Source organism: Haliotis rubra, unplaced genomic scaffold (genome assembly GCF_003918875.1).
Source record: "Haliotis rubra isolate DU_JTF1 unplaced genomic scaffold, ASM391887v1 Scf8, whole genome shotgun sequence".
NCBI classification, from domain to species: Eukaryota; Metazoa; Mollusca; class Gastropoda; order Lepetellida; family Haliotidae; genus Haliotis; species Haliotis rubra.
In genome coordinates this window covers 3,326,433-3,352,364 of record NW_025767523.1, presented here as the reverse complement: position 1 = coordinate 3,352,364, position 25,932 = coordinate 3,326,433, and the positions used below count along the sequence as shown (strand labels likewise).

The 25,932-nt window shown below is 43.7% G+C and overlaps 2 protein-coding genes across 2 annotated transcripts in view; one reads left to right on the top strand and one right to left on the bottom strand.

The window, feature by feature from the left end:
* The first annotated feature begins 3,609 nt into the window (after positions 1–3,609).
* Positions 3,610–19,982, top strand: LOC124261476 (neurogenic locus Notch protein-like). The gene is given in 12 exon segments (XM_046695797.1): positions 3,610–3,886; positions 6,795–6,925; positions 7,645–7,786; positions 8,276–8,406; positions 10,107–10,246; positions 11,260–12,092; positions 12,094–13,183; positions 13,855–14,004; positions 14,745–14,861; positions 16,118–16,234; positions 16,842–16,949; positions 19,196–19,982. Coding segments are annotated over 12 exon segments (3,207 nt in total). The 5' UTR covers positions 3,610–3,826; the 3' UTR covers positions 19,384–19,982.
* A 2,254-nt stretch (positions 19,983–22,236) lies between these two features.
* Positions 22,237–25,932, bottom strand: part of LOC124261496 — a 78,066-nt gene continuing 74,370 nt past the window's right edge. Inside the window, exons 40-41 of the mRNA XM_046695816.1 lie at positions 23,838–24,230; positions 22,237–22,462 (exon numbers count right to left, since the gene is read on the bottom strand). Of these exons, the coding sequence (XP_046551772.1) occupies positions 22,281–22,462; positions 23,838–24,230 (575 nt within the window). The 3' untranslated portion in view covers positions 22,237–22,280. The remainder of the gene's footprint in view (positions 22,463–23,837; positions 24,231–25,932) is intronic.

The window sequence follows — 25,932 nt, the reverse complement described above, 5'->3', positions numbered from 1 at the left end:
TTTTCAAGTTTTGTAAGAATGCTTGTTGGAATACTTAGAACGCACTTGGAACCCGCCTCGATTGATTCTTACTCAGTCCGAATGTACTAGATCACGAATGCAGCTCGAATGAATCGGAACACAGTAGGAATAATTAGAATGCCGTTAGAACACACTTAGAATACTTAAAATGAATTGTGACTGCCGTACGAGTCCGGGTTGATTGCTCGAATGCTGTACGAATTTATATACCCATGTATATGTAGAATGCATTTGGAACCGTCTTGGAATGGCCCCCGAATATGGAACGAATGTTAAAGAATTAAAGCAGAATGCATTTCGAATATTTCAAATGTCCTTCAAATGCACTTAGAATGTAACACGAATATCCGAAAAGCATCAAAATGCTGCCGGAATGTTCCACGATGGGGTATAAAAACCTGTTGAATCTGGAGTATTCATCAGTCTCTGCCCAACTCCTATATGGACCATGTTGCGTTGCTCCAAATTGCTGTCCTCCAGCAAGACCTGATTGAAAGAGATGTGGAGGAGACCAGGAGAAGGAAAAGGAGAAGACCCAGGAGATTCCAAACCAGACAATGGCTGACAGAGGAAAGGAGGAGGTTGTATGGAAATTACACAACACTGATGGAGGAGCTCAGAGTTGAGGACACGCAGTCTTTTTTCAACTACCTTTGGATGGAGCCTGCCATGTTTCATGAGTTGGTGCAGAGAGTTGAACCAAGAATACAGAAGCAGGATACATATATGAGAACGCTACCTCCAGGCTTGAAGCTAGCCATCACATTGAGGTTCCTAGCTTCAGGTGATAGGTACCCCAGCATCATGTACAGCTTCCGCGTGGCAAGGAACACAATCGGGCTGATCAACTCAGAAGTATGTTAGGCCATTGTTGAGGAATATAAGGATGATATGATGTTATCATCTGGGCACCCATTGAAGTGGCATTCAGAAACAAACATAATGGCAAACATGTGGCCATTAAGAAACCTGCCAAGAGCGGCCCATTATACCACAACTACAAGTGTTTCTGGCAATTACAAGTTCCTGTGGGTGGACGTTGGTGCTTACGGAAGTATGTCTGATGCTCAGATCTTCAACGAGTGCGAGCTCAAGGATTGTCTAAGCATAGGATTTCCTGATCCGTTCCCCTTGCCCCAAGATGACGAGGGTATGCCATGCTTTATTCTGGGAGATGATGCCTTTGGAATAAGGACCTTCTTGATGAAACCGTATGGTCATGTGACTCTCCAGAGAGACGAGAGAATTTACAACAACAGGATCAGCAGAGGCCGACGGGTAGTGGAAAATGCATTTGGAATCATAGCCCAGAGATGACAAATCCTCCTCACCACCACGCTTCCAAGGCCGTTCGTAGTGAAGGACATCATTGAATGCTGTGTCTGCCTGTCTGTCACAACTTGATGAGGATTCGTTATCCTAATCTCCACAGTGGTATGGTGGATGAGGAAGCAGCACGACGTGGTGCCAGGAGGCTGGAGACAGCTTTCACAGCTTGTGGGCTTTCACAGGGTCTGTACGAGAACCCAGGGTGGGAAGAAGCAGCACAACGTGGTGCCAGGGGGGCTGGAGACAGCTTGCACAGCTTGAAGATGTGCAGCATGTTGCAGGGGGAAACAGAGACACTCTGGCCTGGCTGGGAAGAATCAGCGAGAGATCCTCAAGCGTTACTTCAACAACCCGGTTGTAGCCATGCCCTGGCAGAACAGGATGATTGATGGATTGACTTCAGGCTCAGTCAATGTGTCCATCTTGGGTGCAGGGGGAGAGACTATGGGTTGCAGAAAATCGGCGACTACGTCTATTTGGGAATCAGGTAGGGGTGGGTATTGCAGAGAATTTTCATATTGCGATATATTGCGATGCGGAAGCATATATTGCGATATGTATTGCAATATATTGCAAGGATTATTTTTTTAACAAAAACTACTTATAATCGAGTTAATGCTTGATTATAAAGCAAAAACACAACAAATTCACTATGATTGATTAACCTTTTATAAAAACTTTTAATCATGACAAAAACAAAATGTTAGTAAAATTTGGCACTAATGAAACAGGGAAAAGAACTATTCAAAAAACGGAAATATCCGAAGATTTCCGAGTGTTACGAAGCTTTCCGAATGCATGTCAAAATACCGGTTTTCGATCAGCGTATCGCAAAACGTATCGTTTTCATGGCTGAACCGGTAAATACCTGTAAACCGGTTATATTGCGCAGCCCTAGAATCAGGGTATGGGGCAACTGGCTTGTGAAACTCAGAAACTATCTACATTTGGGGAGCAGCTGGAGAGGCAACTGGCCGCTGAACCTCGAGCTCGACCACTCTGTCTATCTGCGCAGCATGAGGAGAGGTTACTGTCTGATGTACCTCAGCAGCTCTGTCCATCTGAGGAACATGGGGAGAATCTGTTGACTGGGAAGGTGCAAGGGTATCACGGTTAGTGGTTGATTTCTTTCCCTTCATTTCTTCTTTGGTGGCATGGTGTTATTTCTCTTTCACTAGAGACTCCCAAATGATATCTGAAGTTTCAGTGGCAGGTGGTTATGCTTTTATGCAATTCAGGCTCATTTGAATAACCTTCGGGACGTTCTGACTGTATTGGAGGTGTATTCGATGTACATTCGAGCTGTATTCCAAGTGCGGTCGAAATATTCCGATACGTTTGAAGAATATTCCACCTAAATTACAGCAGCAATCGAAGTACATTCGAGGCGCATTTGAGACATTCTTGCAGGATTTGAAGTTGCTTGCCTTTTCGATTCTCACTCGAATACGTTCAGAATACTTAGAATGCAGTTTGAATGCAGTAAGAATACTTAGAATGCAGGTAGAATGCACTTCAAATGCTGTTCGATATTTTTCCACTTCGAATGTACCTCGAAGGTTTTGAACATGTTCAAAACATTCGGGCATGTTACAAGAATTGACACGAATAGTTTGAGTGCATTCGGAATGGAGTAAGAAATTTTAGAATGCAGTTCGAATTTCCAGGAATTTTCATTCCGACAGCATTCCGACTCATTCCGCCACAAGTGTGAAGGGGGATTACGGCTGATGATATCGGATATGGGCTCCACACATAAAACCTTTTGGGAAATTTGAACCAGGACCTTTTGCGTAGCGAGCTACCGCTTAAACACTTGAGCCAGCCCCGACTTGCTTTGGGATGGAGTGAAAAATATTGACTTAAACACCATTTCTAGCATATATTTCGTCATTTGTGTTTTTAGTGAGTGGGTGAGTTGAACTTGTTTTCATCCTGCATGGAGCAGGGTTTCAGTTTGACTTTTTCGGGTAAAGACAACAAATTGTCCTTCAAATAAAGCTTTATTTATAGTCAAGTAAACTAATTAAGTAATGGAAGGCTCAAGTATTAAGTATTAAGAATTTTAACCACGTGGCGAAGGAACAAATGGTTAGATACAAAGCTGGTAAAAGGTTCAGTTGTATCATACAGGGCTGACATCTGATTCGCGCGTCTTGATTGGATAATCATGCTCACGCCACAAGCTCATGTTGGTCCGGAACTACTTTTTCATTCATTACACTCACTCAAATTCATCGATTCTCGCTCAAATGTGGTTAGAGGCCGATGACTGTCGAAGTGTTCATGAACATTTTTCTAAAAAATAAGACGATATTTAGGCGTATAACTTTAATCAAAAGATGACTGGACTTGCAGTTGTATCTGGAGAAATAGTCTGCGTCATCTGATTGTCTTATCTGTGCAACATAAAGAGTCCTTATGGATATAATACAGTTATTTGCGGCGGGCAGCAGAACGTGAGATAAGATTCAACATGTCGGCGTTCCGTAGGTTGCTCTCGGTACTTCTGATGGTACTTTTGACCAAAATTGAGGTGAGTGCTACGGAAATAAATACCTGCAGAAGCAAACCCCGCCTTCCTTACCACCCCTTACACAAACACCCACCCTTACCCAACCATCCATTTTGGGGCCTCCCAAACCTTATTGTATTTGTTTTTAGAACTGGGCGTGTTTTATACATTTAAGCAAATTAACACGGGTTCTTCAGGCTCATGCATGCTGATTCAGCAATAGGAGCTATTACGTAAATGATTCTTTGGGATATATTGGGAGTTACTGAACTGTTTAAAAATAAAGGAAACTTTGCTGGTCCGCGCTGCGAGTATAGATAAGCGTTGAACACAAACATTCTACGCAAGGACGTATATCTTTAAGCGTATGAACACAATACTTTGCGGGGCGGTGGGGCCTAAGGGTTAAAGCGTTGGTTCGTCACGCCGAAGGAGTTCGATTTGCCACATGGGTGAAGCCCATATCTGGTGTCCCCCGCCGTGATACTGCTGGAATATTGCTAAAAGCGGCGTAAATTTAAACTCACTCACTATACTTTGCAGGTGCCGACATAGCACCCGTATGTGATGGTGTCACTCCTGACTTTGACACTTTCAAGGGGCGGTGTGGTAGCCCAGTGGTTAAAGCGTTGGCTCGTCACGCCGAAGGTCCGAGTTCATTTATCAAACGGGTACAATGTGTGAAGCCCATTTCTGGTGTCTCCTGCCGTGATATTGGTGGAATATTGCCAAAATGGGCGTAAAACCCAACTCACTCACTTGACACTTTCAATGAAGGCCGATTAATATTTGTTTGACCAATATTCCAGTCAGTCTGCTTTAATCATTGATCATTATTTCTGAGTGTCGTTTTTAACAATATTCTGCGTGTCGTACAGTTGTACATTTGATCTAATTCATCGTTTGTGTGTGACTTAGTGACAGGGCTTCTGCAACGCGCGGAACGTCTACGGTTACTGGCATGCTGCAAACAGGCTGAAGTCATCGTGCAGTTCAACGTTTCACAGTTTGCCATTAGCAGACAGGCGCAAACCAACCCAAAATTATTGCGATGAACTGCGCCCAAAGTGAATGGCAAAAGTGCAAGATCAGAGCAGATTCGAGCAGATCATGTTACTGCAAACTCTCTTCAGGCTATTCTAGTTCTTGTCACTGGCCAGGTCATTAGAAGGCTATCCCCCTATAGCTACAGTTACCCCCTCACAATTATTATACACAAGAAAATTAACACTTGGCACCTACAACATAATAATTATGAGAAGGGTAATTTGTTTTAAGGTCTCTACCATTTCGATCGCCATTTTGTACTATGCATATGGCAATGACACATATGCTGTTTGAACATGGTCTTGGCGGTATTTCACCGGGGGCGGTGAATATGGGTAGCCTAATGGTTAAAGCGTTGGCTCAAAATATGTGAATCAAGGTCATGATGTTTCACATATGACAGACTTAAACTAAGTAATGATGTTTCACATGTTCCTCTTAAAGCTCTCATCATAGAGTCACATTATCCACATATCCACCGTCTCATTCCACCTCAAGTAACAAAACGAAAATCCCTTTTGGAATCATTACATAATACCAATAAAGTTCATCCATTCTTGTTTGTCTTATACTAAACTCTTCAAAAAATGAAAAGCACAGAAAAATACAGGAAATGTATTAAACGTATTTGAGTGTACATAATTCGATTAAGCTTGAACATAGATGACGGAATTTGACACACGGATGGACATATGTATTGTTGTCATTGTCAGCATTAATTAATTTCACTCACTGCACATGTGTGGACACAAGAGGACGTTCAGGTCAGCACCTGGTGACGCTACCCCTTGCAGCCATCACTGCTTGACACCGCCTTGAAAGGGATTGGACAAGTCGTTGGATTTCTGCATGGGGAATTCTTCGCCATTCCTCCTGGAACGCGTTGGCAAGTTCTGTAAGTGTCTGAGGACGATTGTGACGTTTACGGACGCGTCGATCATGTTCGTTCCCATAGATGCTCGATCGGGTTCGGATCAGGCAATTTGGAAGGCCAGGGAAGGACATTGACGTTTGCATTGGCGAGATAGGCACCTGTTACACGAGCTGTGTGGGGTCGAGCGTTGTCGTGTTGAAACAGCTTCCTATGACAGTTAAAAAGTGGGAGGAGGTGAGGTGGATTTGGTCGATGTAGTGATCAGCTGTAAGATTGCCTTGAACCTGCTTTGCTCTACCTGTGTAGGACATTACTCACAACACCATGACGCTACCTCCACCAAATCTGTCCATCGTGTCGACGCCGACAGACACGTTGTCTCCCATCCTGCCGTTGCAGGAGGAAACGCGATTCAACCCTGATCCAAACGCATCGCTAGTTTCCCAGGTTCCATACCTCTATCCTGTTGCACCATTGAACACATTATGAAGACACGTCCAATTTTTGGCCGTTATGCTCGAATTCCCACTTCTCTCAGACGATTCCAGATGGTTTGGTTGGAAATTCTTCGAAGACCAGGCACCTGTTCTGCAGTGGCCGTTGCTGTAGCACCCGGATGAATCGGTCCCGAGCAGGAGTAATAAGTCTTGGGGTTCCACTTCTGGGACGATCTTGGGTCGAACTGAAGCGGGTGTATCGATGCCATAATCGAGATATGGTGCTGTGCTGGCTTTACTTGATGCAGTCATGTCTTATTGCCGCTCAATAACAGGTATAATCCATTCTGAATATAAACCATCCAAAATTGATAATAATATTCTTAAGTACCAATAATTTCCAGATAAATGAATGAATGAATCAATCAATGAATCAATCAATCAATCAATCAATCAATCAATCAATCAATCAATCAATCAATCAATCAATCAATACCCCCCAGCAAATCAGTGATGACTTCTTTCCATTGTAACAAAGAGAACAAAGGTCCATGTGAGGATGATGTTTCAGCTGACGGAGGGTGGGGGAGACCTGCAGATGTTTTTCAACTCTTACTACAACCGCCTCGGCGACAGCAGCTGTGGCCTCCAACAGTGTACTCCTTCCGTCAAAGTCTGTTACCAACATGATAACAGTCAGTGGTACGTGATGCAGGTGTTGTTGTTTAACGTCGCATATTCCAGTTGTATGCTGGACCTGCAAATTGTTAAAAGGAAATATACGAGTTAATGGTATTTTAAAATCTCTGAAACATGTTCACTTAAATAATGTATGCATACTTAATCATACTTTCACCATGTGTGTAGTAGGGGCCTTTGAGTGAGTGAGTGAGTGAGTGAGTTTATTTTAACACCGCACTCAGCAATATTCCAGCTATATGGCAGCGGTCTGTAAATAATCGAGTCTGGACCAGACAATCCAGTGATCAACAGCATGAGCATCAATCTGCGCATTCCGGAACCGATGCCATGTGTCAACCAAGTCAGCGAGCCTGACCACCCGATCCTCTTAGTCGCCTCTTATGACAAGCATGGGTTACTGAAGGTCAATATTCTAACCCGGACCTTCACGGGTATGGGCCTATGAAGAATACAATATAATTTTTTGCTGATTTTGTTCACCAGCTCGCCTGTACAAATCTCCCGGCACTCCACAGACAGACACACAAACATAAACATAGCCTCACACAGGTAGACAGACGCACACAAACATACACACGTACATTGCCCAAACGCACGCACACATACACACGTACATTGCACAGACGCACACACACACACACACACATGTAGTCACACATTCACTAACACACAGACACAGACACATTACATCACAATATAATGGTGTTAGTTATCTGCAGGTGCAGACCAATGACGTCTTCCTCACCTACGACAGCGTCGGCACGACCCACCTCGACGCCGCTACCCGTAACGGATCACTACAACATCTCGAGTCATTTCGGAGGCATACCTAATCCATTGACTCTACCAAGAAATGACTGGGTAACTATTTACCATATTATCTCCTCTTCAATTCATGTCTGATAGCAGTTAGAAATAACAATATATTAGATAAATATTGTCAAGCTGTTTTACGAATTGTCAACAAGTGGGATTCTTTATTCAGTATTCAGCTCAGTGACGTTCACTGTGTCGAGCGTCGTCAAAGGGTGGTTCGTACAGAGCGAATGCCTCACTCAACCCTTATTTGAATATTTGTGGAGCGAGCACCGACATACGCGCAGATTGCGAGTCTGCCCTTCGCCTCCTAACCGCTGCACAAACAGCAACGCATGCGCAGGCACCCAAGGGCAGGTAAATCACATCGGCGGGAGTTATCTCCCATGCCAGGACTATCAAAAGTGCTGACACGCCGACACACTTTGGTTAGAGTCGGCTACATTTTCCATATGAACGTATCAGGCGGATGGTGACAGTGTCCAATGGGTACAGTACAGAGATTGTATAACTGCCATTATTTCTTTTATGCAGTCATCTGAAAATATCACCATTTCCATCGAGGACCACTTCGGCAGGCATATTTTGGCCCACTTCGGCGTGAACGCCTGGTCTCTCCTTCCCGACAAAACCTACAATCGAAATTTAACCAACGGAACATTCATGTGAGATTAACGATGATTATGATGATGATAATGATGATAATGATGATGAAAATTATGAAAATGCTGCTGCTGCTGCTGCTGCTGCTGCTGAACATACACTTGCCATTTTTTATATTTGAATAGAAACTACGGCTTTTGTAAGTACTCCAAACGCCAAAAAAGTTTTGAGGTCTTCGTTGTTGTGCAGTTGTCACATTGAACATGAAGTTGTGTATGTGGTTCAGCAACCCCAGCTTTATCAAAGAGTATTTCTAGGGTCAACCCCGAAAATATCCCTTTCTTAAAGACTAATTCAGAGACAGAGCGGCCGTGGTGTTGAAATCAGAGAAATCAAATCAGTATCAAAACCGTATTTGAAAAAATAAACTCATGGTCGCTGTTAGCTTCCGCAACTCTGCACATCAAACTAAGATCTAAGATCTAAGATCTAAGGTCAGATCTAGAAGCCATCTGATCCCGCCAGATTGATGAAAGAACTATTTTCCGCTAGATTTAACAGGGTAATAATTGATTTACAAACAAGAATTCATATAAACATGAGCATTAATTAAGCAGCACCGGAATCTTGGTCCAAATAGGCCATCATACTTTAGCGCACTAGAATACACATAGAGAGCACGTGCTTCTCAAAATACCTCAGTGGCTATGGGTGGCATGATCACTTGCTGCTAGAGCTAAACAAGTGTATAAAATGCATAATTTGCAGTATGCGCTACAGTTTTTTGAACTGATATGAAAGCTGACATTCCTTGATATAGCAAGACAGAAACTTTCAGAAAAAGCACAATATCAAGTTATTGGCACGCAAGACGCAGGGATGTCCTGTCGTCGACGTTAACTTCAACATTAACCACACGGTTATTAGACCACTTGTCAGAAACTGTGGAGTAAAGGATCGTCCAAGACCTGGAAGACCGATGAAGACCGATGGCCGTGATGCACTGACAGTGGAGTGTGGGAGTCAGACTCTCCACGAGTACCATCAGAAGGAGGCTGCGGGCTGACGTCTTCGGGAACATCGTCCATCAGAACGCAACTCTTTTAACCGATAGGCACAGACAAGAACGTCTGGCGTGGTGCAAGCGCCGAGAAAACGCAACACGAGGACATTGGCCTGATGAAAGTCACAATCTTCACACGTCACCGACGGTTGCTGTCGTAAAGGAGACGCCGTGACGAGTCATATCGCCAGATGGTCAATACAGCTGAACCTTTTGGTGGTGGCTCAGTGATGGTGTGAAGCTGCGTTTCGATGCTGATATTCCGAGGCTTGATTGCCAGAATAAGTTGGAGACTGGCAGATAGGGTGGCTGCACCTGGTACTGAGGTCGTCGCCATGGGTGGTTCATAAAATTCGCAACAATCGTTATGTGAGAACCGTGTGACATTCAGATTTGTGACGTAGTCATGGTGACCATACTTTCCGGCATTGATATTTACATTTTTGTTTGTATTCCTCTCAGACTGGAAGTAATTGTTACCAAATTTGAATTTCAGGTTCAGAGCCAAATATTTTGCACTTACCATTTAATACACAGAATTTGGTTTTCAAAGCATATACAAGTCGTATTTTCGTACTTATCATATAACAAAAGTGGGCTGTGCTTGATTATTGCTCATAGCATACATGTATTTCTGTAATAGACAGTTATATATTGCTATATGTTTCTTGGGATGATATGTTTTGACATATGTTTCAGTAATCTGCAAATGAGCCTTAGACTAAGTTGCCATGCTGGTTACTATGGGCGTGGTTGCGCTGCTCACTGTCGATCAACTGGGCGAGACGATGATCTCCACTGCAGCGTCAGTGGCTCTGTACTGAAAGACTGCAGCAAAGGTCATTTTAAAATACTCCTCAGGGGAAATTGGTGTCAGTTACGATATCTGAAGTTGGCAACTAGGAGTGTGACAGACCACGGGTAGAGCGCACGGGTGCTGCGGTTGTCTGATGTCTGTGTAGAGTGAGTGAGTGAGTGAGTGAGTTTGGTTTTACGCCACCTTTTGCAATATTCCAGCAATATCACGGCGGGGGACACCACAAATGGGATTCACACATTGTGCCCATGTGGGGAATGGAACCGGGGCTCTGTGTAGAGTAACTAAGAGTGAAGAGTAGCTTATTCAAGCCGTATTTATGGATGTCATTAATTGGTCGGCCGGATGGGTGGATGAATGAATGATGTATAGATGGATGCATTGACGGATGGATGATGGATGGATGGATGGATGGATGGATGATGGGGGATGTGTGTGTGTTTGTATGTGTGTGTGTGTATGTATGTATGTATGTATATGTACATGTACACATGTACAAATGTATGTATGTATGTATGTATGTATGTATGGATGGATGGATGTATGTATGTATGTATGTATGGATGGATGGATGGATGGATAATGGGTGTATGAATGTATGGATGATGGGTGGGTGGATGTATGGATGGATGTATGTTGGGTTGGTTGGGTGGTTGGTTAATTGGTTGGGTGGATGAGTGAGCCCATTGCCGTCTAATCCCTGCAATTTGTTCCTCTTATTAAGCTGAGAACACCTGTGATTCAGTCGTCCACAGCAATTCATTATCCAGAGTTGCGTACCTAAGGAGTGTCTGATTTCGTTTAGTTTTGTTGGTGAGTAAGCACCATCGTTAATTTCAGCAAGATGGTAAAGGTCTAACAGCAGTTTCTCTTCACATGCCCTGATAGAGTAGTCAAAGCGACTCAGATACACACTTACTCCCACACTGTAAGGAAACATGGGCCCACGATATGTATGCCTCCTGCTTAAAATATTCCTGCAAAAAAACGGAATACGGAATATGCCGTATCTAAAATCAGATTTTGTTTTCACAGATTGTTTCACTGCTCTGGACCTATGTGACTCGGGCGTGTGTGAGAGCGGATCCCGCTGCTCTACGTCATATAGCTCTACAGGGGCGAGGGTTCGGTGCACCTGTGACGCAGGAAGGTATGGTTCCAGGTGCCAATACTCAACAACGTCATCACCCTGCGTCTACGGCAAACAGTGTCCCAACAGAACGTGCTCAAGTAACCCTTGTGGCAATCATGGAACGTGTGAACTATCGAGTTCCTCCCCCGGGTACAAATGCACGTGTGAATTTGGACACAATGGGTTCAACTGTGAAATCAACAGCTGTGTCTATATTCAGTGTAAGAACAACGGTACATGTATACCTCAGGGCTATAACTACATCTGTTCGTGTCCAAATGGCTTCTATGGTAGGCAGTGCGAAAACAGAACCTGTTCAAGGGACCTTTGCAGCAATCATGGAGCGTGTCAACCATCGAGCTCCCATCCCGGTTACACCTGCACGTGTGATTATGGCTACAATGGGTTAAATTGTGAAATCAACAGCTGCGTCTACGTTCAGTGTAAAAACAACGGTACCTGTACACCGCAGGGCTATGACTACCACTGTTCGTGTCCAGATGGTTTCTCTGGTAGACAGTGCGAACACAAAACCTGCTCTCGCAACTTTTGTGGTAATCATGGAACATGCCAACCGTCAAGTTCCTCCCCCGGATACACATGCACGTGTGATTATGGCTACAATGGATTGAATTGCGAATTCAATACCTTCGTCTCTGGCAAACAGAGCCCCAACAGAACGTGCTCAAGTAACCCTTGTGGCAATCATGGAACGTGTGAACCATCGAGTTCCTCCCGGGTACAAATGCACGTGTGATTTTGGACACAATGGGTTCAACTGTGAAATCAACAGCTGTGTCTATGTTCAGTGTAAGAACAACGGTACATGTATACCTCAGGGCTATAACTACATCTGTTCGTGTCCAAATGGCTTCTATGGTAGACAGTGCGAAAACAGAACCTGCTCAAGTAACCTTTGCGGTAATCATGGAACATGCCATCCATCGAGTTCCTCCCCCGGTTACACCTGCACGTGTGATTATGGCTACAATGGGTTAAATTGTGAGATCAACAGCTGCGTCTACGTTCAGTGTAAAAACAACGGTACCTGTACACCGCAGGGCTATGACTACCACTGTTCGTGTCCAGATGGTTTCTCTGGTAGACAGTGCGAAAGCAAAACCTGCGCTCGCAACCTTTGTGGTAATCATGGCACGTGTCAACCATCGAACTCCAATCCCGGGTACACATGCACGTGTGATTATGGCTACCATGGGTTAAACTGCGAATTCAGTAGCCGCGTCTCTCGCAAACAGAGCCCCAACAGAACGTGCTCGAGTAACCCTTGTGGCAATCATGGAACGTGTGAACCATCGAATTCCTCCCCAGGGTACAAATGCACGTGTGAATATGGACACAATGGGTTCAGCTGTGACATCAACAGCTGTATCTATGTTCAGTGTGAGAACAACGGTACATGTACACCACATAGCTATAGCTACATCTGTTCGTGTCCAGATGGCTTCTATGGTAGGCAGTGCGAAAACAGAACCTGTAGTGGGCCGGACTGTAAAGTGGATAGCTGCACACATGTTAACTGTATTAACGGTGGAACGTGCGTGCCCCAAGGGCAGGATTACTACTGTATCTGTCCTAGTGGTTATGGAGGCAGAAACTGCCAAAACCACGCTTGCTACTATAAGCACTGCATGCATGGAGGCCAATGCAGAGTGATTGGCAATAGCACAGGGTGTCAATGTCCGTCGTTTTATACTGGACACCTCTGTCAGGACAACCCATGCTCCGGCTTCAACTGCAGCAACAACGGAACGTGCAACATCGATGCCAACGGAAATGCATCCTGCACCTGCTCTTCGGAATTCACAGGTAACGTTGTGGAGCTTATTTAGTCGTTAGATCCTGTACAGAAATGTATTGAGTGAATGCTGCAGTCAGAAATGCAAAATTGCGGGCAGTAAATACTCTTATTACCTACGAGGGCTAAAATATTGGGGTTCATATTTTTCATACGATTCCTTAGGGCAAAATATCACTTTGTCATGGTGACGTGACGACATGAACAATGCTATGACGTCACGTTTCTTCTATGACGTGCTACATGCAGCGACGGCAGGTATCCAGTCTGTGTTTGAAACTCGTACCCGAAACACGACACTCGTGCCTAAATATCGGTATATCCCTCGTTCTCGCTCGGGAAATACCAACATTTAGGCACTAGTGTCGTAAACATTGTATGGCATGGGCACTCATATAATATCCTCTATAAATCTTGGCAGATAAACGTACCATTACAGAACCCAAAAGGGTCACTGACCACGCTTTCTCAAAAGCACTCTGCCACTCCAATCAACGTGAGTCGAGTGAAAGATTCCTCATTACATATTATGCTCTTGTGTCCTGCGACGGCTATATATGTGTGATCTTATTTGTGGGACGGATGGATTTGGTTAATAATTACGCATGATTAAAATATATTGGGGCATTTGATGACCAACTTGCCAGTTACAAGCCATCAATAACCGTGCCGATTTTCTCAGGACCACGATGTGAAACACGCATCCCGAATGTGGATGCTTGCAGCAGCAGCCCATGCAGCAATGGGGGCACCTGCGTCGTCAAGGGCAACGGGTACGAATGCAACTGTGTCGGAGGGCACACTGGACAGAGCTGCGACGATAATGGGAAGGGTGAGTTGAAGAGGACGTGACCTTATCTAAGTATAAGGAAACTCAGAGGTAGTTTGAAATGAATTGTTTGACAGATTATTTAAACGAGGTTGTTATTTGTTTCGTAATATATTGCAACGTTGCGGAGTCCGTTTCATATGAGTGATTTTATTATATATAAGCAGTGTATGAAATAAGCCAAAAACCCAGCCAGACATCTGGGCTGGTAACTTCAAAAACTTACCAGCCGAGAAGAGATTTAACCAGTCCTTCTTAAAATACTAAATACACACTGCCAGTGCACACGTTATAGAAATATATTTTTCACCCGTCCATCGGGCTGGCTAGCTGTAAAATTAGACCGTCCGGCAGAAATCTAGCCCGTCTCGGGCGGTCGGACGGGCCTTATTTCATACACTGATATAAGTAACTGTTTGTAGAACAGTTCTTGGTCGCTTTCCTCATTCAGAGTGTAGTCAGAGAGTAGGCGTGGCTTGAAGTGTCTGAAATGTGCGGGACGGTCCGAGGAGTGCGTGAGGAAGTGAGTGCGTGCGGGTGAAGGCGTGTGCTTCCACGAGTGTGGATTTGTGAGTCTCTGTGTGTGAGCATGTGCGTGCGTGTGTATGTGTGTGTGATTGGACGAAGGCTATTATGTTCTTTACTGATGACTGACGGGATCAAATGTGTTTGGAGTGAATGATCATAATAAAGCAGAATTGTATTATAGTTATCATAATCACAACGTTGACGATGCTTTTCAGCTTGTCCGACAAAAGCACCAATCTCGCACTGCGTGAAGGAAACAAGTACTGCCTGTCTCAACCGCCACTGTGAAGTGTGTGAACCAGGCTTCTTCAGACTGGGCTCAGGCTGTGGCGGTCAGTATTGAACTAGTCTCATCATATAGATACCCATCCGCCAAACCCTTTCTGCAAACTCCCTCAATGAAGCATGCCTAGATTTTCCTCCGGTTCTGAACCTCCCATAGCACTGGTGCTTCATTTCGATTCCTTATATCAACATATACTACCCATCAAACGTTTAAACAGCTGACTGAAGTAAGGGGCTACATTTACACTAGTAGTGTAAATGTAGCTACTTACTTCAGTCAGCTGTTCTGAACTAATCTTTGCAAATTATCCCATACTGTTTACGGTACTGTTGACACATGAATTGATGTATTGGAATACAAATCCGTAACGTTGAAAAGATTATTGTTATGAGTTCAATAAATGATAAAACTCAGTGAAAATTGGCGAATTCTTAACAACACTTCACACCAAAACGCAGCAGTTCACTTGTACGATATTTACACATGCTTCTCAGCAATTTGATGCATGATCCTCGTGCAATTCATCTGCATAAGGTTTACAGTTGGTTCCCCCAAATAATTGGAGAAATTCATCTTCAATGTAACCATATATATATGTATAACTTATAGTGAGCGCTTTAAGTGAGTTTTAACTTCTGATGGGTAGTATATATTCAGAGCCTTTTCGTTGGTCTGTTATTGAATTAACCACATTATATATTTTAATTACTTTATTTCAGTACAAGAAAGACAGAGACAACAGCTTTTTTAAAACTGCCCAATCCAGCCTACCTGTTGATCACCTCTCTATCATACTTGTCCGCTTCAGGCTACCTGTTTATGTCTTTTCTTTTCTCTTCATCCGTCCACTTTCGACAATCACAACTTCAGATTTAAAGTGAATCTCTTTTCCTTTCCAAGGGACCGTTCTTTCTTTTGGCTAGTGCAGGAAAAGAGATGAAGATGATTTTTATGGAGGGGCATGTACAATATATGCACAAAGTAAGTGCCCCCCTTGCATGTCGTGTACAAAATCAATGTGGATCAAACTGAAGACTTCGTACACTACTTCCGATTGTTCTAAGGGTGTATTGGCGTACAAATCCTCAGCACAGTGTCACTCGTGCCTTCCAATCAAAACATCCCATCCCACAACCCCCCATTCCACCCCCAAATAAAAATATGACACTGTCTTGCTTACTTTAAATATTTTCCTCATTGTGTACTAGGGGTTTGGGAGAGGGAGATTTATTACTTACATAATGAAGCTGTAGCTGTTCGTTTAGCTGAAGATGCAGTTGGTGAAATGACATATCATTGCAGAGTGTCCATCTAGGGAGACTATTCCCGACTGTCTGGAGGTAGGCAAAGACAGCTGTTTCAGCAGATGGTGTGAGAAGTGTGCCAGTGGTTACTTCCTGAAAGAGGCTGTCTGTGACGGTGGGTGACCTCCAACCATATCGATCTCCCAAAACACTAATAAAGGACAACAATATTATGTATTTTGAGCAAAAGTAAATATTCTGGCCCACTGGCGAAGTAGTATAAATTTTCGAGTTTTCGAAAAAACAATTTGGGTAAAATCCTGTCAGAATGTGGCCACAATGCTGAGAGTGTTTGGACTTTTGGGTTTCCAAAATCAAATTGTGACGTGTTATAATGTGTATCCTTCCTTAGTGCCCCCAACTTCTTAAAACCTTCCTCCAACACTGTTGCGCAATCAATGCACTACTAATGCCACTACTACTGCTGCTGCTGCTGTTGCTACTACTACTACCACCCTTTTTTGGTCCCTACCCGTGAAGGTCCGGGTGATCTTCAGTAACCCATGCTTGTCATAAGAGGCGACTAACGGGACCGGGTGGCCAGGCTCACTGACCTGGTTGACACATGTCATCGGTTTCCAGTTGCGCAGATCGATGCTCACGCTGTTGATCACTGGATTGTCTGGTCCAGACTCGATTATTTACAGCCCGCCGTCATATACCTGGAATATTGCTGAGTGCGACGTAAAAATAAACTCACTCACTTTGTTGGTCCCATACAGTTTGCCCGAACAACTACATAGGCTGTGAGAAGGTGGTTTGCAACGACACCAACGACTCTCGTTGTGTGCTCTGTCACCATAGCTACCAGCTGAAGAACGGCCTCTGCAGTAAGTCACCCCTAATTGTGTACCTCAATCGTACCGTTTCGAATATTCAGTTCTATTCTATGGATCAGTTGCATATCTAACTGTGTTCAACATAGATTATCATTAATATATCTCAAACAATATATTTACTGTGCAAATCTTTAACAACATTGTTATCTACTCAAAAAATCTAAACATCATTCTATCCCCGGCTATCAAACCAACCACATTCCGGATTCGAACACGAATCTTTCATTCCGAGACTGATATTCTGGGAGTCTCCATTTGATATTCGGGGAGTCTCTTAAAAAAAACCGTACATATTTGTCCCTTAATGAATAGCCAAGCATTTCGGGGGCCCCACATCTCATTATAGCCAGTGAATGGTAGTTTGGGTAAAACCTAAAGCACAGGGGCGTGTCACGCTTAGAAACAGCGTTAGGAAGACGTATAAGTATATAGACCCTACCCTAGTACTTTTTTATATACCTATATGTCTTTCTGACGCTGTTTCTAAGCGTGACACGCCCCTGTGACCTAAAGGACATTGTTTTCAACCCAACCGCAAATCCATTATGCTATCATAAATTGATGTTCGTGGTCGGGTATGCTATTTACAGGCTGCCGCGAAATAGCTAGACGTCTAAGGACTGTGCCGTAAAAAAAACAACACTTGTTCATCACCACCACCACCACATCATCATCATCATCATCATCATCATCATCATCATCATCATCATCACAGCCATATATATACTCCGTCAAAAAAGAAACGCAACCCCTGTCCTCAGATATGAAAAATTCGTTTGAATGAAGTTATTGCTTCAAACTAAATTTTATTCATTACCATCCAAACAACTGCATACGCATAAGTGTATTTTATTGCTTATTCCGTCACCCTCATGGTGACTTCGCACAAAAAAAACACATCATCATGAAAATGGCAGTTAATGTAGGGGTGTATAAAAGCCCATGTGGTTCCGTCAACGATATCCCGACTTTGGAGCCGCTACAACAACTTCAATTTGACCAACGATCGCCCGAGAAGTGGAAGGCCAAGAATCACGACCCCCTTCAAGATCGGTACATCCGGGTCCATCACCTGCGTAATCGGCATGCCCTACCAACCGTGACTGCCACACAAATACCAGGTTTGAGGAGAGTGTCAGCTCAAACGATTAGGAACCGTCTGAAAGAAGCGGGTTTACGTGCCTGTAGACCAGTTGTTGGACCTGTACTACGCCCCTACATCGACGCCGACGACTCAGGTGGTGCAACAACGTAAGGATACGGACTTTACAAAACTGGAGGCGAATCTGGTTTCTGATGAATCACGTTTTCTTTTGCAACGTCACGACGGAAGACAGCGTCTGTATAGGAGACGTCATAAACGTTTTGCGCCCATCTGCGTCCGACAGGTGGACAGATTTGGCGGAGAAAGCGTCATGGTTTGGGGAACCATCTCATACAACCAGAAATCAGACTTGGTGATCGTTCCAGGTAACCTGACAGCCCAACGTTACATCAACCACGTGTTAGAGCTTCACCTTCTCCCGATTATTGCCCAACAGACACAGATTTTTCAACGGGACAACGCCCGGCCTCATACTGCACGTGCAACAATGAACTTTCTGCAGAATTCCAACGTCAATGTCTTGCCATGACCCTCTAAATCACCAGACCTCAACCCTATTGAACACCTGTGGGATACTCTGGATCGACGCGTACGTCAACGTCAGCCGCCGCCACAGACGCTGCAACAGCTCGCCGTTGCACTGCAGGAGGAGTGGAGAGCCATTCCCCAGGAAAGAATCCGGCGTCTTATCCGTTCTTGTCCAAGGAGATGCCGTGCAGTGATTGCAGCGCGTGGTGCTCATACGAGATACTGAGAAAGACGCCCCCTGGTGACAAACTGGTGTCTGTGAGATGACTTTTGAAATGACAATTTTAAACATGCCCATCTGGGTTATTATTCTGCCAAATTTCAGACTTCTGTCTTAAATATAAAATGGCCTGCGTTCGATTCATCATCATCATCTAAAATACAGCCACATAGTATATATATATGGCTCCGTCGGGGAAAACTTTGTGGTTAACCAATGGCCTGCGTTCGATTCCCCAAATGGGTACAATGTCAGAAGCCCATTTTCGGTGTGATATTGCTGGGATATTGTTATTTTTAATTAAGAGCGGCGTAAAACTCAACTCACTCACTCAAATCCTACGTTGTAAATATCCCGAACCATGCACGTATTTTCTTCTTTTAGAGCCTACATTCAAAACGCTGCCGAGCAGCAACGCCCAGTGCCCGGACTTCACCCGGTACAACTGCAGCTACATGGACTCCACTGAACGTCTGTGCGACGAGCCCAGCAGGGCCTGTAGCTTCTGTCCAAGATATTGTGGACTCTGCGACAGCTGTAAAAGTCGACGTTTCGGGCTTATCATTGGATAGAAAAAATAGCTTGGTCCAAACGTAATAAACACACTTCCACCTTCTGTACCCGGATGTAAAGGACCTCGGATATCGTAAAATTCTACACCCCAGTCTCTCCCCGCATGTGTTGCTTTCAACTTTCAACAGTATTCTGGTTATCTGCTTGGATGTCAGCTGTACAGGGTGGGCTCCCACTAGTAACATATGGCACAACTGCTTCGAAATATAAAATTTAGCTGAATTTTGAATGTAACAGGTTTTGCAGCAATAGAATTCAGAATCGGAGATGATGATTAAGATGCATTTCAGCTTGTAATTGTAACGATGAATGTGTACACATGTGATATCATGTAATTAAGCATTTAGGTGTTTACGAACATGTGTCCACACGTGTCGGATATCATTAATCAGTCGGGTTATCATTGGAAGGTGATCATAAAGATGTATCATAAAGCTGCTTTGTTATGTATACCTGTCTTGACACGGATCAAGTCGGTAGTTGGATATGTCCGCCTCCTTGCTTTGTTCTCTGAAATGTTGTAACGTGGATATTTGTGAAATCACTTTTCCCTGTGTGTGCTTGAACGTTGATATTAAAGGGTCCAAATGATCAGGAACAAAGCTTCTGTATTTATTCGGGGCGGTGGGATAGCCTACTGGTTCAAGCGTTCGCTCGTCACGTCGATTATTTATTCGATTCCCAACATGGGTACAAAGTGTGAAGCCCATTTCTGGTTTCCCCGCCGTGATATTGCTGGAACATTGCTAAAAGCGGCTAAAAACACAATTCACTCACTATTTATTCGTGACGGTTATCGGGCAGTGGGCTAGCCCAGTTGCTAAATTGTTCGCTCGTCAAGTCCAAGACTCGAGTTTGATTCCCAACATGTTTTTTTGTGTGATGCCCATTTCCGTGACCCCGTTGAGACATTGCTGGAATATTTCTAAAGCGATGTATAGCCACCTTAATCTATTTGTAGAGGCACATATGTGTTTTGTTCGAGATCTACTGTTGATACCGTGCGCGTTCGCTTCAAAACGTAAATTTCACGAGGCACAGTAATTCATTTGCGAAGAAAATTATTCTTTCTTTTCGAAATAAAAAATCAGAAGAATACCAGGTGTTAGGTCCCTTATAAACTATATATACTCAGATGGGTCCAGTAAAACATCTGAACATGGATCTTGGTGTGCCAGCTATGTCGCCCAATACACATATCCCGTCAGCAATCACAGGAGTGAGTGAGTGAGTAAGTTAAGTTTTACGATGCACTCAGCAGTATTCCAGCTATATGGCGGCGATCTGTAAATAATCAAGTCTGGACCAGACAATCCAGGGATCAACAGCATGAACACCGATCTACGCAATTGGGAACCGATGACATGTGTCAACCAAGCCAGCGGTCCTGACCGTCAGTCGCCTCTTACGACAAGCATGGATTACTGAAAATGAATTCTAACCCGGATCTTCACGGGTACACAGGAGTGGAAGTGGTTACAAGACAATACTAACCAGAGATACAGCAGTTTCAATGGGAATAGCTCGTTGGTCAGAATAAAAATCTCACGTCCTCAAGTCCTTTCTTTTGCGCCAGATAACTAAGCATCTTCGAATCTGATATGATTGCAGCATATATATTCAAGTTTTCTTCACGGGCAAAATAATACATTCAGTTTCCAATCATCACAGTGGACGTTGACCCGTGGAAATCCGGGTTAGATTTAACCATGCTTGTCGTTTGAGGCGACTAACGGGATTGGATGGTCAGGCTCGTTGACTTGGTTGACATGCGTCATCGTATCCCAGTTGCGTATGATGTCGATCATTGGATTATTTACAGAGCCTACAGCTGTCACATTGCTGTGCGCTGCTTTAAACAACAAACAAACACACTGGTCATTACTGAGTACCGTGAAATTGTGACCACTTGTCCCTTGAGATGTCCTGCGGCCATTATTCATTTGAGACACTCATTGATATCATTGATATCGTTGATATCGTTGATATGATGTGGGGCAGTGGGGTAGCCTAGTGGATAAAGCGTTCACTCGTCACACCGAAGGCCTGGATTCGATCCCCTACATGGGTTCAATGTGTGAAGCCCATTTCTCGTGTTCCCCGTCGTGATTTTGTGGAATATTGCTAAAAGTGGCGTGGAAATACACTAATTCACTCACTCACTTATATCATGTATTTGCAGCTGCCATGACACTAACAAAGGGTTATATTTTCTTTTCACCCGGATGTTTGACCCGTTAAGGTCCTGATTAGAATGGATCTTCAGTAACCCATGCTTGTCGTAAGTGGCGACTAACGGGATCGGGTGGTCAAGCTCGCTGGCTTGGTTGACACATGTCATCGGTTCCCAATTGCACAGATCGATGCTCATGCTGTTGATCACTGGATTGTCTGGTCCAGACTCGATTATTTACAGACCGCCTCAGTATAGCTGGAATATTACTGAGTGCGGCGTAAACTCACTCTCCCGGATGTTTCTCCGATGCTATGAACCAATTCGTTGGTATCACGATTCTGTTGAAACCAAGTTGGGTTATGCATTTAAAGGCTAGCGCAATAACGTTTCTTTTCTTGATATGATAATTCTGACGCAAATACCCTATTAACAATTCCAAAACGTTTCAAAAACTGGTAAATAGCCCAATAGACTCTGGGACTGTGTTGTGACCTAGTGGTTAAATATTTGCACGTCATCTCGAAGACCCGTGTTCGATTCCCCACATCGGTACAATGTGTGAAGCCCTTTTCTGGTGTCCCCCACCGTGATATTGCTGGAATATTGCTAAAAGTGGCCTAAAACTAACCTCACTCACTCACTCACCCAACAGACAACGACAATTCAACACAGCACGAAATGTGACGGTGGTGTATTATTACACGGGTGTTAGTGATGACGTCAACATCCGGGTACTCTGAAGGGGAAGTCACAGGTCCCGGAGTTCTCGTTGAACGCCTCGCTTGGCGGACAGTTCCTCAGGAAGCCAATATGGGCGTTGCATTGATAGAACTTGGAACAGTCGCTGGGATCACGGTAAAGGCCGTTAGCGCGACCTCGACAGAAGGCGTCCAAGTAGGTCGCTGAAGATCAGAGGTTAGAGAGGGTTACAGTATAAGTCTCATGTAGTTTCAAATTGTTTATAAGACGATATTCATTTCGTTAGGATAATACATTATTAGATGAGGTTAAAAGGAGGTTAGCATTGAGTGAGTGAGTTTAGTTTTACCACGCTTTTGGCAATATTCCAGCAATATCGCGCCGGGGGACACCAGAAATGGGATTCACACAATGTACTCATGTGGGGAATCGAACCTGGGTCTTCGGCGTTACGAGCGAACGCTTGAACCACTAGGCTACCCCATCGCCCCCGTTAGTATTGCATTCATGATTAGTTAATTATTTATGTAGCCTATGCCAGTTTGCAGTGGTATCTCTGGGACATCTGTTCTTGCGCGAATACTTCCGTCACACACAGAGGACTGATTCCGAGCGAACCAAGGTCACGAATGAGCGAGTGAGTTTAGTTTTACGCCGCTTTTAGCAATATTCCAGCAATGTCACGGCGGGGACACCAGAAATGGGCCTCACACAATGTACCCATGTGGGGAATTGAACCCGGATCGTCGGCGAGATGAGCGAATGCTTTAACCACTAGCCTACCCCACCGCCCCCGGTCTCGTGCGTACACTTAGCGATCTTGTCGTAAACCTATGTTAAAGTGTGGGAGTTTCGATCACATTAACGTTAAGGCTGCTTTGTGGAACGGGTCCCAGAACTTGATTTATCCCCTGTATTCCGAGCGCCAGGCCGGGAACCAAAATGTATATTTTACATCAGTTTGTAAGACTCGGTCCCAGCATTGTGTGCATTCCGCCTAAAAGCTCTGTCCATTTAAACACCTACGTCACGACTGAAATATATAGCGGTTCTTTCCGGGTGTATTTCGACTGGACGGGGGATTAAAGAGAATATTATTTAATAGTGTTGTTACATTGGAAATCATGTAGTTGGTATTTCAGAAACAAAGTTTGGAATCTAGGAACCAGTGTCAGTACTTTGAATATAACTTCGAAGGCATGGCGGTGGGTAGCCTAGTTGTTAAAGCGTCCGCTCGTCACACCGAAGACCCGGGCTCGATTCCCCACATGGGTACAATGTGTGAAGCCATTTCTGGTGTCCCCCGCCGCGATATTGCTGGAATATTGCTTAAAGCGGGGTAAAACCATACCACTCACTCACTCCAGGGAAGGGACACATCGTATATAAGGATGCTACTTGGACCAAAATATATCATCTTAAGCAACACTTATAGATCTAATAACTTCACGAGTGCCCTGTAGATATTTACATGCTACACTATAGATATTTGTGTCTGTGTATATTGTTTATTTTCATGAGTATTTAGGATGTAATATAAATAGATAGTCTGAATCATAGGACGGATGTAGTACTCACGGTTATAAGTGGTTTGTACGAAAGGTGTGTAAGGCCTTTGTGTTGCCGGCTTCCACGTGAAAGGGAGTGGTGTGTAGGGCTTGGACGTTATTGGCTGAACAGTTGGTCTCCGAGTGCTTGTAGTCGTAGTGGTCGTACTTGTAGGTGGAGGAGCTGTTGTGCTGATGAAGTGTGTGGTCCACTGCGTGTTGGGGCCGATGTTGCACGGGACGTTGGCCGCAAGGTCGCAGGATTTGGTCTTAGGGTTGAAGCGGAACCCCATGGTACAGTAGAGGCGGAAGGACATGCCACTGACACAGCGGATGTACTCGGTGCAGCTGAAGGGACTTTGGTAGAAGTCGGTGGCTCGACCATAGCAGAAGTCTTTGCCAGACTGAATTTGCCGAGACGTAGCTGAAACCATGGGACATTGTGGCTGCAGAATCTAACAAATATTATGTCTTGTCTCTAGCCCAGGATAGGCATTTAGACATTCACAGATTTCACAAAACTTGTTTCTGGAGAAATTCTTCTCCACCCGCTTTCCTCAAAAGAAAATTATAAATGAATAAACCTACAATAAAATTAAGACAATAACAACAACAAATGGGACAACAACACCACACAAAAAAAGGGACACAAAAAATAATTTATAAAAAACACACCAGAAAACCCCCTAAAGAAACCGGATGGACATGCCGGATGGGTGAACACAAAATGTGTTATGAACAAAAATAAGCCGTTCAAATTCACAGATGAGCATTGCCTGTGTTGAAGCAGTGAGCCACAAGACACCCTGTATCCAGCAATATTCCCAGGGTCTCGACAATGGGGAAATATTTCTCTGTTATCTCCCTCTTCTACAGTTTTTGAGATACTGTTGGGTATTGATGCTGGACGCAAGTTCCTCAATCACTGTCTTGAAATATTGTGGAAACTGTGCAATATGGTTGAAATGAATATTAAAATATATATTAAAAAACAACAACCACAAAACCAATATTCACTGCATAGCTGGGATCCCGATACTGGTGTTAAAGATATATATCGAGTAGTACTTACAGGCAAGAAGAGATATGTAAATGGCATGTGACGTAATGATTATATGTCACGATGTAATTCCCGTTGTGCCCATGACAACAGAACAACACCTTGAATATAATATTCCAGCATTTGGCTTCACTTTTGTTGGGAATTGAACCAGCTGAGTCTTGAACCTGTGGGTCGCGTACCGATCCGTCGAATTTCTGATTTTAGAGTAGTGAAATGCATTCGACGGATGAGCACTGTGATCTTAGCTATCAATTAGTTATCAAAACATTGGATCATACCAAAAAACAGACGCAAGGGATGTGGGTTTGACTCTCTCTAGCTTTTGTACTTTTGTTCTTATCTTTGCCTACTCATACGATACAATGAGAAATTGATGCATTAAATATATGTTTTGACTCTCCTTACTTTTGTACTTTTGTACAAAATTGAAAATTGATGCATTTAATAGAATGTATTCATACGGAGAAATATATACAAGGATATTATATCTATATCTGCATTCCATAAAATGAAACATTATTTCATTGACACATATTCAGTTTGTAGGAAAGTTACACACGATCACCATAGTGTCCAACACAATCAATGTAGACCATTAATCCGATGGGCTCTGTAAGTTGAAATCCTTTTGGCATGAGTTGACCAAACTATGAATGTGGGGTGTCCATGTCATGGGGTGGTCGAAAGTTACTCCTAAGAATTTAGCTTCCTTTTTAAATTCAATTTCTTGGTTACTTAGGTGCAGTTTGGGGGTATAATTTTGCATTCGCTGTGTTTTGAATAGAATGCCCACGTTTTTTTACTTGAATATGGAAACCCCATTTTTGGATATGATTTAGCATAGTTTGGGTGTTACTGGTGATTTGTTTTACAGACGTGGAGGATGTTCAGAAGGAAATGTCATCAGCAAATTTAGCTGTAGAAATTGGGGGGTTTGTTTTGTCTATTGTTTTCTTCTATATCTTTAGTTGGAATATCGAAAGTGTGAAATGCTCCACATTTGACATGAACAGAGATACTTAGTCAATTTCAAGTTGTATTAATACCTTTACTCACAGTTTTA